This window comes from Schistocerca serialis, chromosome 7, assembly GCF_023864345.2.
Source record: "Schistocerca serialis cubense isolate TAMUIC-IGC-003099 chromosome 7, iqSchSeri2.2, whole genome shotgun sequence".
Classification (NCBI taxonomy): Eukaryota; Metazoa; Arthropoda; class Insecta; order Orthoptera; family Acrididae; genus Schistocerca; species Schistocerca serialis.
In genome coordinates, this window is record NC_064644.1 from 141048222 (window position 1) to 141069232 (window position 21011).

The 21011-nt window shown below is 40.4% G+C and overlaps 1 protein-coding gene across 1 annotated transcript in view; it reads left to right on the plus strand.

Moving 5' to 3' along the window:
- Positions 1 to 21011, plus strand: part of LOC126412732 (guanylate cyclase soluble subunit beta-1) — a 261772-nt gene that overhangs the window by 100110 nt on the left and 140651 nt on the right. The window contains exons 6-7 of the mRNA XM_050082463.1: positions 2589 to 2742; positions 20400 to 20554. Of these exons, the coding sequence (XP_049938420.1) occupies positions 2589 to 2742; positions 20400 to 20554 (309 nt within the window). The remainder of the gene's footprint in view (positions 1 to 2588; positions 2743 to 20399; positions 20555 to 21011) is intronic.

Here is a 21011-nt window from a genome sequence, read left to right on the forward strand (position 1 = left end):
GGTGGTGTTGTGCCGTGATATCAATGTTGACCTTGAACTCGGGCCGACACGGTTCAAATGCTAATCATTTCTTCAGAACATAGTAATGTACATGTCCTGTGGATACGAACGTACTACACTGAAGAGCCAAAGAAACTGGTACATCTGCCTAATATCATGTGCTACCTTCGTGAGTAGGCAGAAGTGCCGCAACACGACGTGGTATGGACTCGACTAATGGTTGAAGTGCTGCTGGAGGGAATTAACATCATGAATCCTGCACTGCTGTCCATAAATCCGTAATAGTACGAGGAGGTGGAGATCTCTTCTGCGGAGCACCTTGCAAGCCATTCCAGATATGCCCAATAATGTCCATGTCTCGGGAATTTGGTGGACACTCGGTAGCAATACCTGACGTGTGGGATGTCGCATTGTCCTGCTGGAAATGTCCACGTCCATCGGAACGCACAATGGACATGAATGGATGCAGGTGACGAGGCAGGATGCTTACGTACGTGTCACCTGTGAGAGTCGTATCTAGACGTATCAGGGGTCCCATATCACTCCAACTGCACACGCCCCACACCATTACACAGTCTCCACCAGCTTGAACAGTCCCCTGCTGGAATTCAGGGTCCATGGATTCATGAGGTTGTGCCTATATCCGTAGACGTCCATCCGCTCGATACAATCTGAAACGAGACTCGTCCGACCAAGCAACATATTTCCAGTCATCAACAGTCCAATGTCGGTGTTCACGGGCCCAGGCGAGGCGTAAGGCTTTGTGTCTTGCAGTCATCACGGATACACGACTACCGAAAGCCCATGTCAATGAAGTTTCGTTGAATGGTTCGCACGCTGTCACTTGTTGACGGCCCAGCATTGAGAACTGCAGAAATTTGCGGAAGAGTTGTACTTCTGTCACGTTGAACGATTCTCTTCAGTCGCCGTTGTTCCCTTTCTTGCAGGGTCTTTTGCTGGCCGCAGCGATGGGGATTTGATATTTTACCGGTTTGCTAATATTCACGATATACTCGTAAAATAGTCGTACAGGACAATCCCCACTTCATCGCTACATTCTATGGCGAGGTCCGTAATCTCGCTCTTCAGGCTACGATGTCCATTCACCAACCGTCCAGCGCCAAGTGCCTTAGCACCCTCCGCGATAAGGAATCCCGACGTAAGCGGAATTGATTCATAGGATCTCTCCCGCCACCAGGCTAACGACAGTGATAAGACCACGTTAGACCGACGCAGAACACAGTTTGTCCGTATCTCTTAGTTACATTATTGAGAAATATGCACGTCCCACTGCTCAGTTTTCTCATGGATTGGATCAAAAAACGCACCGATAATTCGAGGTGCCAGTATGAAGTGGAGACATCATGAAACGTTTTTGACAGAACCGTTTGAAAATGCCACTGTACAAGTTTGTGTTCGTGACATTGCCTTCCTCAATTGTAAATCGTCTTTAACGGTTCCAACTAAGGCCCTGCTCTTTGCTGGTCGACGGAAGATGACGTCAAATACGGAAGGCCATGCACAATTATAATAACAAGAAGCAGCGCTCTGAGGAGACTGATGATGACTATAAATCAACTGCGTACCTTCCACATGCCGGGAACGTGTCTTCTAAAATAGGCAGATTGTTTAGGAAGAATGACATTAATGTCATCTTCCGTCCACCAGCAAAGAGCATGTCCTTAGTTGGATCCGTTAAAGACGAATTACAAGTGAGGAAGTCGGGTGTTTATAAAATTCCCTGTGAGTATGGCTGTGCATATATAGGGCAGACGACTCGAACGGTCCAGGAACGTTGTGTAGAACAGGAAAGACACACCCGTCTGCGGCAGCCTCTAAAATCACCAGTAGCAGAACATTGCATTTCCATGGGACATTCAATGGAATACAATAATACCAAAATATTAGCACCGGTTTCCAGCTTCTGGGACTCTGTAATTAAAGAATCCGTGGAAATACGCCTTGCTGATAATTTAATGAATCGTGATAACGCCTTTCAGCTTGATAAAAATTGAAATGCTATTATTAAAACGATGTGGTCACAACGGAATCGGCATGCTCAGTCGATAATCACCAATTCGTTTGTTCTTTCTTCACCACTGAGGGCAGCACACACAATTTGGCTGCCTCGCGCATGTCACCTCATAACGCATGCGCCGTGAAACGCCAGTACGATTCGCATGCGCGGAACTCGCTATAAATACCATGACTGCATCAGGTCTCTTCAGTACACCGTCTACTCACCTGAGGATGGCCTGACGTCTCTGGGCCGAAATATCGTAGCGGAATGTTGATCGGATCCGGTTGAAAATACGAAAATTACTGGAAGGTCCGATTGTATTTAACAAACCTGTAGAAGTGTAATTCATGTGTGAACAGCCTCATTTCGAATAGAGGAACATCACTGTGTAGCTACTCGTTTTAAACTCCGATCCCTTTACAGTGTTATTTGGCTCTCGCTTCTACAGACTACTTACCACACACGTCCACCAAAAATACCCAGTCTCAAGTGATGGCCTGCATTATCATTGAGTTCCTGAAAGCATTAGTACCCACTGCATGGATCTTTAGCCCCTGTGTGCTTTCAGACGGTGGCCAGCAAACTACACGGCACCGAGGTGGATGTGCAGATTCTTCGTACCAAGGAAGAGTGCGACCACGTGCAGTTCCTCATCACAGAGCAGTCCGGACCGGGCAAAGTGGCTGCCCCAGAGGTGCACGAGGATGACACGCTGTCACTTGGTGAGCACCTGCATTATGTATCTATAAGACAGGCACCCCATGGGCTAGAGGATGACTCGTTAAAGTGGTTCTACAGTTCACTTCCACAGTCACTCTTCTCCGTTTGTGGTCATGTGCAACTCGTATCCAAAGGAAGCAAGCTCAGCGTTTAACATCCCGTCGACGATGAGGGCACTAGAGGCTAGGAAAGGACGTTAGCCGTGTCCTTTCTAACTCTCAAGCGATTTATTGAGTATGAAAATTCCAACTTACTATAGTCAGCCGGGGATTTAAACTTTAGTCCTCCAGAATACATGCTGCCACACGTCATTAGATATTAGAGATTGGGTGGAAACTCAGACAGAGCAAGAAAATTCCATAGATCTCGATCTGTCACGGTCGCCAAAATGAGAAGTTAATTTTCATATAAGTAATGTACAGGCATATCGCCACAGATCGCTTATTACTTCATTTATCTGACTGGTTTCGCTCACCAGATGCGTGCTTTCGCAGGTATTTATGGCCCACGTGATAACACGTTAAAAGCATGTACGTGGCGTGGCTGTACATGTGCCATGGCGGCCTTTAGGATCACCTGCGGAACAGATCTCTCGTCCTCAGTACGATGTTCTGAACGGTTCTTTAACACTAACCACTACAAGAATTTAACATAAATCCAGATTTTTCTTTCTCACTAGCAAAGAAAACATTTCCGAAATATCTTTTGACCTGGTCAGACATTGGATTCAAGGATTTTCGTGCTGTTACAAAGACATTTGGGGCTTCATAAAGCGATTTATGAATTCTAAGTCGAAACTCATGAAACATGTGAAGAGGCAGGTGGCTAGCGTGTAAAAACCGTTTTTAGTATCGTACCTGAGGACAAGAAACTTGGTCATCTATTGATCCTAAAAGACTCGGCGGCACAAGTACAGCTGTGGGATGTTTTAAGCATTTCTTTAGAGATTATGATTATGATAATGATTTTGTAGCACAATAACTAGTTATATACCGATTTCAATTAACAAATTAAACATGTATAAACAGTGAATTAAAACAACAAAAAACGTTAATGTAAAACGTTAAATAATAATATGAAAGCTAAACCTAGGCATGTAAAACATATAATTACAATAATGATGAATATTTCGATATTTTAATTAGGTATGTTGGAAATACTGTGACAGGATATTGTGTACAGCTTATTTTCCACAAATAGTATTTCATAGACCAGATTTATTACACGTACATGCACGCGTCTAAAAAGCTTCTTTAACCCTCGCGCTGCCACGGACTTGCTATCTGCATTCCGTGTTGAGTGTGCTTGTTGTTACAGCTGTACTGCTCGCTAAATGCTGGTGCCTGTGCTTAAAGACGCCCTGCCAGTAAATGTGAAATATTTTTCATCCTATTTTTGGAAAACTATTAGGCGAAAAAATTAGATTTTTGCACTTTTGATAGTCTGATATCTTCACTTGGTAAAGGACTGAATTTCTTTTCGTTTCATGTCATAGTTACTGTGCTGCATCAAATAAAGCAAAACTCTGCATGATATTGTAAATATTTTCCAGAGATAAAACTCATTGAGTGAACTTTGAATATGGTCGATTTTTGCTCATACACTGCACTAAATGGAATGTAGATAAGATTTCGAAATTTCATTTAAAACTGAGTGCAGAATGATACCTCATTTCCTTCTCATATTACTGGGTTTTATTTCCGAAGGACATGCAGCCATGCACGTCCACGCGCATTGTGAATAATGTGGTCATAAAAATCTTGATTTCGCACAAATGATTCAAGATACAGAAACGAGATTTCTTTGAAAATGATAGCACGCAATGGAGCACATATGTTATATGACCAACAGTCGAAACTTTAATTATTTACTGAGATATGGTAGTAACTCTTTCGCAGCAGGGAGAGATCGGCGGCTCAGGAAGCATTCAGATGTCTATAGAACTGTACAAAGCCGAGGTGGAGCACCTATACACGTCTACAACAAATGAGAAATGGCGTAAAAGGACGTGTATACAGGCTCACAGCAGCTAAACGATTCATTTATGTTTTAACTTCATTTCTCAAAATTAATTAATGGATGTGGGATATTTTGCAAAATTTCAAATTATTATAAAGGTTGATTATACAGCTTCCAAGAATGTTGATCACGTATCAGGTTTCAAATGAGAAACAGTTTTATAAATCATCGTTTCAAATATATTCCTTCGAAACCCAATATAGTAAATTACCTTTTGAGTTATATTTTACCCCTTAAAATAGAAGCTGTGTAGAAGCAAGTCATACGTATTGTATTATTTTGCCACTTCTGTACACCTACAAAGTTTCACCAAAATCGTTTATTTACTCTTGGGTATGTTCTCTTTTGAGTGATGTAAGTAAGCTTGGCCTGAGATGTGTACAAATTGCTTGTAGAGGCTAATGGTAGTCATCTGGTGTACTGAACATCATTGCTCCCACCCCGTAAGTGATCATAATAGGTAATACAGTTGTAACAAACAAGTGTTTGGGAAAATGGTAGTCAGCATGATCGCGCTAATGACAGTCGCCATCTACTGTTCAATATGGTGTTTCATCAAAATATCACATACTTACCATTTCAGCTGTAGCTGGAAAACGTTTTGTACTGTAAGATAAAATTAATACCCTAACACAAAGTCACATAATGTTTGTGTGACCTTGTTATCAGTTTTAGAGACGAGCTTTGGCTAACATAAATGTGGGAATAGCATTATTTACTTTGGTAACTCTTGTTGACAAGTGCAGTTCAAGCTGTTGGTTAGACCAGCAGTCATGCTCATGTGTATTTTATGATGTTATAGAATAATTTTTATGTATTTTGATGAATTTGATGTGGTGCTATTGTATGGTTCAAGGATCGAACTGTGCACATTTACTAAATTACAATTTATTTCAGTACTAACAATAAGTGAGCTGTGCATATTTTAATACATAATACCGACAATTTACTCGTAGATGTGGAAATATTTAATATGAAAGTCCATTTTACTTACATTGTCACATAAAAACTTTGGTCGTCAACAAGTGCTGCTTCATCTAAAAGTTTTATGAGTAGTGCCAATATGCATATAACGTGTGATGTTTTTAAACTTGCAGAGTAATTAAGTTATAACAGTAGCACCATGTAGCTCACCTTACATTGAATTCCTGAAACAATACCATTTGAATCAATATGTCATACAACATACTTATGTGAAAATGTATGAATTATTGATAGCCAAATCAAATAAACAAGCCAGCATTTCATTAATATAAATCACTAACACTCACACTAGTAATTGCAATACTAGTAATTTTCCAGACCCGACCTACAGACATTGCTCTGACTGAAGGAGAATTTTGTGATGGCAATACCTGTCCCATTGTTAGGTTGAAATCACACAGTGGGACATCTAGCGGACACAATGAGATGCCAATATCCACGAATATTCTTGCGTAAGGTTAGCGATGAACGTCTTTGCACGAAGCTGAATAACTTGTATGAGATGTTTGTCGGCACTGTCCTTCTTCATCGAAGTTTGCAACGGGATGTTGCCTAATTTGGTATGGCCCTCATAGGAATGTCTCGGGGATTATTGACTTTAAAATGTATATTTTTATTCTCAAGACATTGCTGAAGGCTGAAGGCATTAATATTTTTGTAGAACTTCGCAGACAACTGGATTACAATAGGATGGGTTTTTGAGAAGTTGTATCTTGAAATATTTTCGCCCATCCTCTCTCTTCAACATGGATCTTGGGACTCTTCCTCTTCCGTTCTTCCGAGTATCTAGTCTCTTCTCTGGGCAGGATTTAGGAAATTATTGACTAATAAGTTGTACATTCGTTAGTGTTTCAATCGTTGATTAGGAAGTGTAGTTCAGCATTGATTGACAGATTTTCCTTCAGCTCTATAATTCAATATAATATCGCAGTCTGGTGGTGACGGTGCTACTCTACATATAATTTTTTTGCCAAATTATGCCGCAGCCAAGCCGGGGTTTTTGGCGAAGTGTTTTGTTTTTACTCTGTGCGCTGGCCGCTCTTTCGTTTTTTGTGACCTGTCGTTCCCTGAAGTTCTTCCGACTTAAGTATTGGTCGAAAGTGAATTTTCTCAAAGCCTTCGCACGAAAGAGTTAATCTTGTTTGTTTACTGACATGTTGTTGTTGTTGTTGTGGTCTTCAGTCCTGAGACTGGTTTGATGCAGCTCTCCATGCCACTCTATCCTGTGCAAGATTTTTCATCTCCCAGTACCTACTGCAACCTACATCCTTCTGAATCTGCTTAGTGTATTCATCTCTTGGTCTCCCTCTACGATTTTTACCCTCCACACTGCCCTCCAATACTAAATTGGTGATCCCTTGATGCCTCAGAACATGTCCTACCAACCGATCCCTTCTTCTGGTCAAGTTGTGCCACAAACTTCTCTTCTCCCCAATCCTATTCAATACTTCCTCATTAGTTATGTGATCTACCCATCTAATCTTCAGGATTCTTCTGTAGCACCACATTTCGAAAGCTTCTATTCTCTTCTTGTCCAAACTATTTATCGTCCATGTTTCACTTCCATACATGGCTACACTCCATACGAATACTTTCAGAAATGACTTCCTGACACTTAAATCAATACTGGATGTTAACAAATTTCTCTTCTTCAGAAACGCTTTCCTTGCCATTGCCAGCCTACATTTTATATCCTCTCTACTTCGACCATCATCAGTTATTTTTCTCCCCAAATAGCAAAACTCCTTTACTACTTTAAGTGCCTCATTTCCTAATCTAATTCCCTCAGCATCACCCGACTTAATTAGACTACATTCCATTATCCTTGTTTTGCTTTTGTTGATGGTCATCTTATATCCTCCTTTCAAGACACTGTCCATTCCATTCAACTGCTCTTCCAAGTCCTTTGCTGTCTCTGACAGAATTACAATGTCATCGGCGAACCTCAAAGTTTTTATTTCTTCTCCATGAATTTTAATACCTACCCCGAATTTTTCTTTTGTTTCCTTTACTGCTTGCTCAATATACAGATTGAACAACATCGGGTAGAGGCTACAACCCTGTCTTACTCCCTTCCCAACCACTGCTTCCCTTTCATGTCCCTCGACTCTTATAACTGCCATCTGGTTTCTGTACAAATTGTAAATAGCCTTTCGCTCCCTGTATTTTACCCCTGCCACCTTCAGAATTTGAAAGAGAGTATTCCAGTCAACATTGTCAAAAGCTTTCTCTAAGTCTACAAATGCTAGAAACGTAGGTTTGCCTTTCCTTAATCTTTCTTCTAAGATAAGTCGTAAGGTCAATATTGCCTCACGTGTTCCAGTGTTTCTACGGAATCCAAACTGATCTTCCCCGAGGTTGGCTTCTACTAGTTTTTCCATTCGTCTGTAAAGAATTCGTGTTAGTATTTTGCAGCTGTGACTTATTGAGCTGATAGTTCGGTAATTTTCACATCTGTCAACACCTGCTTTCTTTGGGATTGGAATTATTATATTCTTCTTGAAGTCTGAGGGTATTTCGCCTGTTTCATACATCTTGCTCACCAGATGGTAGAGTTTTGTCAGGACTGGCTCTCCTACGGCCGTCAGTAGTTCCAATGGAATATTGTCTACTCCGGGGGCCTTGTTTCGACTCAGGTCTTTCAGTGCTCTGTCAAACTCTTCACGCAGTATCGTATCTCCCATTTCATCTTCATCTACATCCTCTTCCATTTCCATAATATTGTCCTCAAGTACATCGCCCTTGTATAGACCCTCTATATACTCCTTCCACCTTTCTGCTTTCCCTTCTTTGCTTAGAACTGGGTTTCCATCTGAGCTCTTGATATTCATACCAGTCGTTCTCTTATCTCCAAAGGTCTCTTTAATTTTCCTGTAGGCGGTATCTATCTTACCCCTAGTGAGATAGGCCTCTACATCCTTACATTTGTCCTCTAGCCATCCCTGCTTAGCCATTTTGCACTTCCTGTCGATCTCATTTTTGAGACGTTTGTATTCCTTTTTGCCTGTTTCACTTACTGCATTTTTATATTTTCTCCTTTCATCAATTAAATTCAATATTTCTTCTGTTACCCAAGGATTTCTACTAGCCCTCGTCTTTTTACCTACTTGATCCTCTGCTGCCTTCACTACTTCATCCCTCAAAGCTACCCATTCTTCTTCTACTGTATTTATTTCCCCCATTCCTATCAATTGCTCCCTTATGCTCTTCCTGAATCTCTGTACAACCTCTGGTTCTTTCAGTTTATCCAGGTCCCATCTCCTTAAATTCCCACCTTTTTGCAGTTTCTTCAGTTTTAATCTACAGGTCATAACCAATAGATTGTGGTCAGAGTCCACATCTGCCCCTGGAAATGTCTTAAATTTAAAACCTGGTTCCTAAATCTCTGTCTTACCATTATATAATCTATCTGATACCTTTTAGTATCTCCAGGGTTCTTCCATGTATACAACCTTCTTTCATGATTCTTAAACCAAGTGTTAGTTATGATTATGTTGTGCTCTGTGCAAAATTCTACCAGGCGGCTTCCTCTTTCATTTCTGTCCCCCAATCCATATTCACCTTCTATGTTTCCTTCTCTCCCTTTTCCTACACTTGAATTCCAGTCACCCATGACTATTAAATTTTCGTCTCCCTTCACAATCTGAATAATTTCTTTTATTTCATCATACATTTCTTCAATTTCTTCGTCATCTGCAGAGCTAGTTGGCATATAAACTTGTACTACTGTAGTAGGTGTGGGCTTCGTATATATCTTGGCCACAATAATGCGTTCACTATGCTGTTTGTAGTAGCTTACCCGCATTCCTATTTTCCTATTCATTATTAAACCTACTCCTGCATTCCCCCTATTTGATTTTGTGTTTATAACCCTGTAGTCACCTGACCAGAAGTCTTGTTCCTCCTGCCACCGAACTTCACTAATTCCCACTATATCTAACTTCAACCTATCCATTTCCCTTTTTAAATTTTCTAACCTACCTGCCCGATTAAGGGATCTGACATTCCACGCTCCGATCCGTAGAACGCCAGTTTTCTTTCTCCTGATAACGACATCCTCTTGAGTAGTCCCCGCCCGGAGATCCGAATGGGGGACTATTTTACCTCCGGAATATTTTACCCAAGAGGACGCCATCATCATGTAATCATACAGTAAAGCTGCATGCCCTCGGGAAAAATTACGGCTGTAGTTTCCCCTTGCTTTCAGCCGTTCGCAGTACCAGCACAGCAAGGCCGTTTTGGTTATTGTTACAAGGCCAGATCAGTCAATCATCCAGACTGTTGCCCTTGCAACTACTGAAAAGGCTGCTGCCCCTCTTCAGGAACCACACGTTTGTCTGGCCTCTCAACAGATACCCCTCCGTTGTGGTTGCACCTACGGTACGGCTATCTGTATCGCTGAGGCACGCAAGCCTCCCCACCAACGGCAAGGTCCATGGTTCATGGGGGGGGTTTACTGACATACGCAAATGATTTTTGATGCGACCCTTTACATTAGTTTCTTTGTTTTCAAGATTGGTAATTATTCATTAGTATTGCTGTTAGCTCGCATCCGCTATGACTACATTAGCTGGGATTTTTGCTACCATGGCCTTCGCAATGGGCTGAATCTCTACCGGTTTGCTCTGTTCTTCCTCCTCTACCTCTCTACCTGCATTAAAGCATCCTCTATTGCATCACACGTTGTTGGATATGCCTCGACTACTATCTCTCTCTCTTTCTCTCTTCTGCAACTTCTTCTCCACATTTAACTTCGTCTTCCCTCAGCTCAACTGCATCTTCCTCTTCTTTCTTCGTGGAAACTCCCAAATAATCGTACCCAAATGCCCTTATTATATGTCTGTAACTTCCATTATTGTACACATTTGGACCTGTGTCCTATTGAATGTTATTTTCAACTTCCGTCGACTGCACATTATCCTCCTTGAGTTCGTTTTCACTGGACTCTGCCTCAAATAACTCTGCGATTCTAATTACTTCGTCCCTATTCTTTTCTCCCATTGTGCCTACCTCTGGTAGTTCATTTTATTCGCCAATATTCTCCGGAATAATTTCTCTCCAGAATGATGTTGTTGTTTCCTGCCTTCGTGTGTTCCCTGCGATCCTATTTCCTCATTTATTATCTGTCGTCACAAAATGTTTATTTTTCTCGATGGTACATTATACTCTTTGAATCGGCTTTCGATAGTTTCAGTATTAAGTAACCGTACAATGCTAACTACTGTGCCTTTTAACGCGACTTCCGTTATACTTGCTTCATTTTGTTCCGGTAGTCCGTTTTTTGCAAAATCCTCCCAACTAATTGCTGTCCAACCTGATGTTTGCCGTATCTCGACTTCTTTCGCTCCCTGCGGTTCTGTTCCTTCGTCGCTCACCTCTCGCGATAAGGTGTATATTTCTCTCGTTACATTGGTGCTGCTTTCTTAGGTAGATGCGCTGTCCTCATTGACGTGGGCGCTCTCTCGTCAATTCGAACGTTTATCGGGGTTTGGTGGCCTTATCTCCACGTCTTCATTCGGTTCTTCCTGTCTTTGTTCGACTCGTCGATATGGGTCTCGTCGGTGGAAATTTGTCGGTCTGTTAGTCCTCCAATTGCGGTTGCCCTGTAGCAGTTATTGCCATTTCTGGGTGGACAACCATTGCCATTTCTTGTTCCGTGTCCGTACTCATTTCTCTGTGGCAATCGATTGTCATTTCTCGGCGCCAAGTTATCACGCGGTTCGTTGTAGCTGACATTTCTTCATGCGGTCTCTAGCGCATTTCGTAGTCTTTCATTCATGTTTCACGCGGGTTTCATTTTTTTCTTGTCTCATCTTCCGAGAATATGAATTCTAGTTCTCTCAAAATTCCTTTGAAGGCTTCCACGTCATTACCTCCACGCCCTACGAATGACTGTTGGTGTTTTAGTTGCAGCTTCATGGTACACAATTTAATCAATGCTCCATCGCTGTATGGCACTTCCAAACATTGGTTTTTCTTTCCCATTGCATCGAAAAATTTACAGTGATCTTCTTTCCGGAATTCTCGAAGTGTGGATTTTGTCGTAGGTCATACTTCACCCTATTTTGAGCTTCACTCCACCATAGCGTGAGAGAAACTTGTCTCTGAAATCTTCATATGATAGACATGTAGCTGCTACGTTTTGCATCGTTTCTGCTACTGTTCCCGACATATGGGTACATATAAAGTCTAGTTTGTGTGATAATGACCAAAGTTCTGGTAGTCCTACTCTGAATTGATGAATGAAGGTTAGTGGATGCAGTGAGTTACGTTTAACGGAAAAGCTGAAACTTCCTTACAGTGAGTAAATGATCGTTGTCATGGTATCGTACGAAATTCGAGAGTCCTCGCCACTTTTGTTCCCTATCATTTCACATGTCAGTCTTTCAGGTTGTGGTAAATCCATTGGATATTGCCGACTGTAACTTTCGCCTCGTCTTGCATGATATTGTTGTAAAGGATTTTCTTCCATCGGCTCTGCTCGAGTGTCGGTATTTTTTACCCTACAGACTTCGCGCCCTTGCATTTCCCTGTCACGTATTGGCTCGGTGTCTTGTCTGGCTAATCTTGCCGCTTCATCATGTGGTCAGAATTGTTCCGAAAAGTATGCTTGTGGTACTCGATGTCTTCGTGGTGCTGTCTGCTCTTCCTAAGTTTCGAAACGTGCCTGTGGCATCGCAGGCGGTCGGCTATTGCATAACTTCTTCTCCGCCTGTGACTGGAATCGTATTTGCTTGAAATTTTTTTCATTCCTTGTTAAACTTCTTGCTCTCTGATGGCGTTATTGAGTCGTAAGTTGTTACGGATTCAGAGCTTGTATGATCTTCACCACTTTGCTCTTGTATAGTTCGCAACAATTCTTCTCTGTTTTTCGAATGGTTTCTTCGTGTCTCTAGCGAACCTCTTTCGTGATTCGTTTTTGCAACAGACTCTCTTAAACTATTTGTAGAGCTGTGCCTGCTGCTTGGCGTGTAATTGCATTAACCTGTTTCGGTATCTTTGCAATTTCACTGCGCGTAACATCATGTAATATACTGATTTCGGTCTGTATGTCGTCACGCAATGTTTGCACGTCCACTTGGACCTTTTCAATGTCTGTTCTTAATTGCGTGTGACCTATTATTAAATTTCCGATCACATCTGTGGATTCTTTTGCCTGTTCCTCTATGTGACATAGCTGTTGTTTGATCTCACGCAGTTCTTTCGCTGTTCCCGCACTATGCTCACGCATCTGTCGTTTTATATCTCTGTTTTGTATCGTTATGGTGTATGACAATTGCTGGAGAATTTACGACTAGTTAACGGGTCCTACGAACTCTTCTTCCAACACACTTAGTTCTGCGTTTACATTCTCGTCTCTGTCCGCAACTGACTGCAGTGAACCATGCAGTGACACGTTTCGACTTTTACTGCCTATATTTGGTTGTGAGCGAGGTCTTAATACATGTACCATTGTTTCTACGTATTCAAGACGTTCCTCATCTTCCTGCACCTCTGCATTATGTTGGTCGCCGCTTACGTCAGCTTGTAGCTCGGTATTTACTTCGTGTCACACCCCGTGATCTATTTCTCGCGTCATTGTGTCTGTTATTCTGTCCTTAGGCTCCCGTACGTTATCTTGCTGGGTGTCAATCTCAATTCAGTCAAGGACTCGATCTGCCATTGCTAATCTCTCTGATTCGCGTCTTTGCAATTTTAACTGATGCGCCCTACGTCGTGTAATCATACGATCACATGATCATACGACCTTCACCCTTTCTCAACTGTTCCTAGTTCCCTTAACACAATAACAAGACTGTACTACCGTGACTTACAGTTGGGACAGAACCAACTTACCAACACTGTGTCGGCTACCTGTGGACTTGCAAGAAAAACTTAAAGCTAACAATACCGTGACAACTATGCCATGGGGATACTGCGTACATCTCTCAGTGCATTGCACGTCTCTGTCTCCCAATTGACTTGTCAGAACACGCTGATATTTACTGTGGATTTATACAACACAAAAATTTAATACGAAAAAGCTTAGAGCATATTTTTCTGACCTACTCATTGCATATGGTCAACCACCTTACCATGGGATTTTGCCACCATGGCAGGGTCACCATTATCTAACATTTGCATATTGTAATAAGCACCCTCTTAGCATCTATTTGTGTGTGTGTGTGTGTGTGTGTGTGTGTGTGTGTGTGTGTGTGTGTGTGTGTGTGTGTTTATAGATGCAAGTATTGCTTATTATTATGAAAAATTTTATTTTGGAGAAAAATATTGTATTTTTGAGATACAGACCTCTCATCTCTGTCGTGTTTCACCATTATCTCTGGACATGTTTCATATCTGTCGTGTTCCGCCACTGCTTTGAACATGTTCTGTAGAATGTAAGCAATTTGCATTATATGTTTCTGCTTGTGTATTATGGATGCATGCAGTTTAAAAATCAGATTACAATAAAAATCTCGTCAAAACACTTCCTTCCTTCCCTCCTAAAATCATGTTTGATCATTTCGTTTTGCTTTTAGCTATGTTATGTGTGTTTGTATAATATGATTATATTTTGGTGTCATTTTGTTGTCTATTATAGGTAATACAGCCTATAAGTATTTCAGAGAGCCTTGGCACAGCAGTTTCAGTTGGTAAATATTGTAGCATTCCTCTAAAGGTCGTTTTGTACAAAATCTCGGGTAATTCAAGTTCAGATGCAAATACAAAGCAATATTATACTGTTATCTAACATGTGTGAGACTGGTTCTGATCTGTCTTCCTACCACAGTTGCGCAAGGTGGCTCTGTGAGTCTTTTAGGAATTTGGTGTTGAACCTAAGGGCTGAAAGGTAGGAAGATACTGTCTGACGAATGCAGAGGTCAGAAAAATGTAGCTGTGATGTAATTATACAGCGATCTCAATGTCAGTTCCAGTACACTCCCTGTAAAGGACACGTTATCGCTAACAGGAATTAGTGTACAGGTTCAGGCATAACTATATGTTAGCAAAAAATGAATATTGTAGATTTTCGTTAGTCACTTTTATATTTTCTCTAAGTATGACTTCATAATGTCATAATTGTAATACTTACAGGATGTAAAATATTGATATTGGGTGGCACAATTTGAAAACGAAATTCCTAACTATTCTAATGTTCTTTAATATTAAGATGGTTGTCAACTATGTCAGGGTTCGATAAAATACAAACAAATTAAATACAGTTGTGGCCAGAGATATCGATTAAGCTAAAATGCACCATTAAAATAACCAAATAATGGATGGGGTTCGGCGAAGAACAATCAAAAAGAAGTACACAATTAAAACAATTTAATGACTTCAGGGTATAAAGCACTCCACAGTGGCTGACCAGCCCTTTTCATTAGATCAGGTATGACGCGTTTCTGCTGCAATTAAGCCTGACAATCACGTATATGTTTAACTACAGGACGTGGTTGAATGTACGAAAAAACAGGAGAGACAGAGACTACAGCAGTTATGAGTATCAATTGAATATCACTTGCTGGCTTAGCGTGAGCGTGTGTGTACACCTTTCGTCGTCGGTGGCAGTGGCTGCTGTCAGCACGAGCTGTGAGTCTGAGAATCTATTCTAAATCTCTTTCGACTGTTAAACACCAGTCTGATACATTTCCTACGTCTTCAGTGAAGCCGAGACTCCTACTTGTTCCCTGGCTAAGTTGATTGGCATAGTACACGCTATTTGGCTGGAATAGCACGTACATCGTTGCCCTCAAATCACTCACAAGGGTTAACAGTCATTGCTCGCTGTGGTTCTCTGTACTAGGAGACTTTGCAGTTTAACTCGTTACAAGTTCAGACGAGTTTGTGAACAAGTGTCCGCATAATGACTCTCGCAGTTATCTCAGCGGGGTGCGAGTCGCCTCGCTCAAACACTTGACTATTTGCTGCAAGAGGAAAAGCGAATTTATCTGTCTACATTTGCCTAAATCAAAGCTGGTGGCCATGCATTATCTTTCTGGCCAATCAGAGTGTTAGAACTTGTTATAACTCTACCCATTAGAGAGGCATCGTGTCTTACGTAGAGCAGAGTTTAACTTCCAGTAGCCGGCCGGAGTGGCCGAGAGGTTCTAGGCGCTACAGTCTGGAACCGCGCGACCGCTACGGTCGCAGGTTCGAATATTGCCTCGGGCATGGATGTGTGTGATGTCCTTAAGTTAGTTAGGTTTAAGTGGTTCTAATTTCCAGGGGGCTGATGACCTCAGAAATTAAGTCCCATAGTGCTCAGAGCCACTTGAACCATTTAACTTCCAGTGCATAATACTGATATAAACAACGTTTTCTTTCGTGCGAGTTTTAACACAGCTGGTTATAGTGAGTCACCAATGTTTTGAGTTGAGTTTCTCCGTACATTTATCTGCCATCCCCAGCCGTTTTCCTGTAGAAAGGCTTTCCATAGGGTCGCCGTTAAAAGCGGGGCAAGGGCTGCCTTTACCAATGGACTGCACAGTGGCTCCGGCGTCTCATTGTGTCCACTAGATGTTCCGCTGTATGGACAGGTATTTCTGTCGTCAAACTCTCCTTCCCCCATAGCTCGGATCTGGGAAATTACTTGTGTGCAGTTACTAGTGTGAGTGTTAGTGATTTATATTCATTAAATTCTGTGTTTTTTATTAATTTGCTATCGATAATTCGTACATTTTCACGTGTCATGTCATGTCATGTGACATACTGATTTAACTGAAATTGTTTCAGGAATTCAATTTAAGGTGTGTTATTTGTTTGACACCTTACAGTTAATAACATCGATTATGTTTTTCTAGTGCAGAATACTTGCATTCTCTTTGTCCCACATAAAATGATACTCACTAAGGTGATGCATTACTGAAAAACTTGCAGGACCCCTAGGCAATATCAGTCCATTCTATGAACCACTTATAATATACCTTCAGATTGAAATGTCAACACCCTTCATGTATTTTAGATGTGGAGTCAGAACTCTAAGATCTGACAAGAATCATTCAACTATTTGTGTGTGGAAATATTTAATTTAAAGATCCATTGTGTGTTTCATAAAGGTAAGGCATAAAATGTACGCACTTAAGATGTTATTTTTTATGATGATCTGATTTATGACTCTTAGGCTTTGGGGACATAACTTAGACGTTCACAAACATGTTTTATGTAAAACATATAAGTGTGTGTTGCCCACTAAAATACTCTGATGTGATTAGTTGTATTATTTTAAAAGTTTACAATGCTGTTTTAGGCTGTTGATGGGAGCAAGAGAAGGAAAGGGGCGGGGGGTAAGGGGGGGGGGAGATTGAGAGTGTGTGGCTTGATACATGATAATTATGACTTCATTGATAAGAGGAAGGGCCTTGTCGCCCCCTTGGATCGTGATGTCATTTCCCCTTCGTGTAGACAATCTGCACTAGTGTTTACAATGGAACTCAGTGGTACTGCAAGGCCCAATACTGCATTTTAGTGCAGAGTTAGCTATGTAGTATAGTATGGAGCAAATACTCATTTACAAACCACAAAAGCCACTCTACTGCCACCTGCATGTACTATTTGTCAAAACATCATGCAGTCCTTAACACTTTCGAAGTTTCCAACTAGTGCTAATATATGTAATCTGGTAATGTGAAGTTAATTGCTGTGATTACTATTATACACAAAACGTATAATATTAATAAAGAATATTGGCATTATTATTATAAAAAGCAGAGACTAACAATAACATTTTAATTTGGAACATTTGAATATGTGTTTGATGTCATTAGCAAAGGAAGAGGGGAAGAATGAAGTGACAAAGATAATGGGTGATAAGAAAGGAAGGAACTTGACACAGAACTATGTGGACAAAACGGGAGGAAAAAGTAATGGTGAACACATTTTGGGCCCTTTGTGCTCATCTTCAGGTACTTGATCAGTTTACATCAGTATCGAATTAAGGTTACTACCTTTCCTATTAAGAGTACACAGGTATGTTACAAAGTGTCACATTGTGAATATAGATTTTACAAAACTGAGACACCACGAATGAACTACTTACACTCCACAGAAATGGGTACATTGTTTCTACACACAGTATGAGTAGACATATTTATACACATACACATAATTTTCGTCAACAGCAGATTTATAAACACAGTTCAAGCAAGTAAAAGAGTATCCAAATCCAAAAATGCTACGTATAAATAGGTGTTACTTCTAAGACAATATAAGGGGTGTTTTATTATTTATATAGTGATATGTGTAAAAAGAGTTATTTGTGTAGATATAAGACGTGATTTGTTTCTTTAGGAATAAATTAACCTTTAGAATTACCGAAAAAACTGTGCCCATTAAAATTAATTTATTCATTTGATACGTTTACCGAAGCCTCATCTTTATATAATGTTATTTGTAATTTATTTAACGGATCAGATTTTCTACAAGTAACATTATTTTCTGTGGGGAGTACTGTTAGGCTGTTTTGGAAGTCACTACATCTTTGTCTATTATGGTACATATAGTTAGCTACTGAGGATTTGTCCAAGTGGTTGAATCTGACAGTATTAGTATGTTCTTTGTAACATATATGAAAAGTTATTCCTGTTTTGCGCATGGAGAATGTAGAGCACCTGCCATAGTGTAATTTAAATATTCTATTTGTTCTGTTACATCAGTAATTGAAGGACTAAAGGAAAAACAACTGGCAGAACCAAATCTTCACAATGTTACCCTATTTAGGTACAGGATTACCAAAAGCTGTTAATTAATTTAGAAATATCAACTTAAAATATCTTTCTCCACAAACAACAGACTGGGACGACACTAGCCTCACACAGTAAACACAAACATCCTAATAACAGAACACAATGGTATGTCTAAATTACAATGTGGCAGTTTCCCTACATTCTCTGTAGGCAAAACAGAAATTAATTTCAGGGCACAATACAAAGAACTTACTAATACTTTCAGACTCAACCACTTGGATAAACCCTCAATTGCTAACCATATGTATTATAACAGACACAGATTTTTATTGATATCCACAAGAGCCTGATAAGACTCCTCTCAGAAAATAGGGGTACTTTAGAGAACTTGATGTGTTAGAACCATTAGAAATAATGTTACATGAAGCAAAAGTTTCAGGAAACACGTCAGATGAATAAACAAAGTTTTACAGCCACAGTTTTTTCAGTAATTTTAAAAGTTATTTTTGCCTACGCAAACAAATATTTGCTTTGTCACATCTGATATTTACAAAAATAATTCCTTTACAAATGACAGAATTGTGTATATAATAATGTAACACCTTTTCATCATGTTAGAAGTAACACCTACGTATATGTAACACGTTTAATTTGGATATTCTTTGACTGGCCTGAATTGTGCTTACAAATGTGGTGTAGGATGAAAATTGAATATACGTAAATAAATATGTATATTCATATCGTGCTTTAAAATCATATAACTACTAGCGGAAAGCGTAAGAAACTATTTGATAGTCTCTTAGTTTTGTAAAAATTTCAGTCACAATGTACCCTTATCAAGACGTGTAGTAACGTAAATATCAAACGTTATGTATACTTCTCAAGAATCTGATGAAGAATCGCTAGGGTTAAAAATGCGTTGCACTTTGAAACAAAAATCACGATTTGTGTATGTAGGATTTTAGTTTTTACAGAAATTGTGTAAAAGTTGAAGATAAATGTGAGGATAACTGAGAAGGATTAGAATGGTGCGTTACAGAAAATGCAGGGTACGATAGTCTCTGTACTTATCAGCAGGTAGCCATGATAATGTTTGGAGGCAGGAGGGTTAAGATACAAATTGCGTACATCGCAAATGTATCACACATCATTCACCGCCAGTTCCAGCCACCTTGAGTGCCCATACGAAAGTCTTTGGGGAATAGGATCACGATAATTGTCCAAGGGGGGTGGGAGGTTATTAATGATTCTAATCGTTTGTTTTAATACTAGAGATGAAATACTTCCTTTACACTTCTCTAGTGAATGAAATGACGTAGACAGCTGTCTATAGACTGCAATATTATGTTCAGTGCAGTCTAAGTTAAGGTCCGGAATAACATCCAAATTCGTTGCAGAAGAAAACAAAGCTATTTCTGCAACGTTTAGTATTAGGGGTGGAAGAAGTTCTCTGAACTGAGGATTAGTAGGTCTCTGTCAAACTCGACAGTGTCAAAGCTTTGCTGAATTTCTAAAAGCACTCAATAATTGCCTCCTGTTTGCCAACAGCTAGTTTCATTACATCAGTTTCTTTTAAAAGAGCGTCCGTCGTACAGCGATTTTTCCGGAAACCTGACTGGTTATCATGTAAGAGATTATTTGAGGTTAACTAATCAGTAATCTGATCGTGATCTGTGCAGTCAAAAACCTTGGGTAATGCTACTAGAAAGCTAGTGGGCCTGTACTCTTTCTTTGAAATATTTTCTTTTCTTTTCGTTAAGGTCTTAGGACCGTTGCTTCCAGGGTGTTAGGAAGATGAAGCAAGTCAGAATATAGTTAAAAATGTCCGTTATTTTGGGCAGTAGATTCAGATCCGCCAATTATGCTAGTGACAACGCCATAAAGCTGTGCATAGCTCCAGGCAAAGGGCCAGTACCCTGTCGCAGTACTGCAGCACCATAGACCCCCAGCCAAGTGAGTGCAGCACACAAACTGAGAGTAAAATTTGTCCGCAGATCCCAAGGTGTCTCCGGCGACGTTCAGCCGCGTGTTCCCCTTCCACCTGATGTTTGACCGCGAGCTCCGCATCGTGCAGACCGGCGCCACCATCGCCCGCGTCATGCCCAGGACTCGAAGGACGGACTGCAAAGTCACGGACATCCTCGACACGGTAAGCGACGTTGTCCCCATAGACGTGGTTTGCACAAATCTACTCTGTGCCCTTAAGGGAGACCTGCTTAGGAAAGCTGCTCGTAAACTCATTGTAGGTATATCGGAATGTGCGAAGCTTGGTAACACTAACCGGCTTGAATCGATCGACTATGAGGGTTTATTTTGTTTCTTTCCTGGTAAAGAGGAACTGAAATCGTTAACCCTCTATGTACAATACAATTGAGAAATGAAGACAAAATGATAAAAGTTGTGTGTTACTTAAGGGTCAGAAAAACGTAATTTGGTTAAAAATGCACATGATTATAAAATATAGCGGTACATATCAGTCGTTATTGGAATACACAAGAGTTTTATACTTTTTACCTGTATAGTTCCCATTTTTGGAGGAAGATCACGATGGAGTTCCTTAATTTCTCTATGCACAAGAGAAATTATACTTCTTTTGCACAAATAAT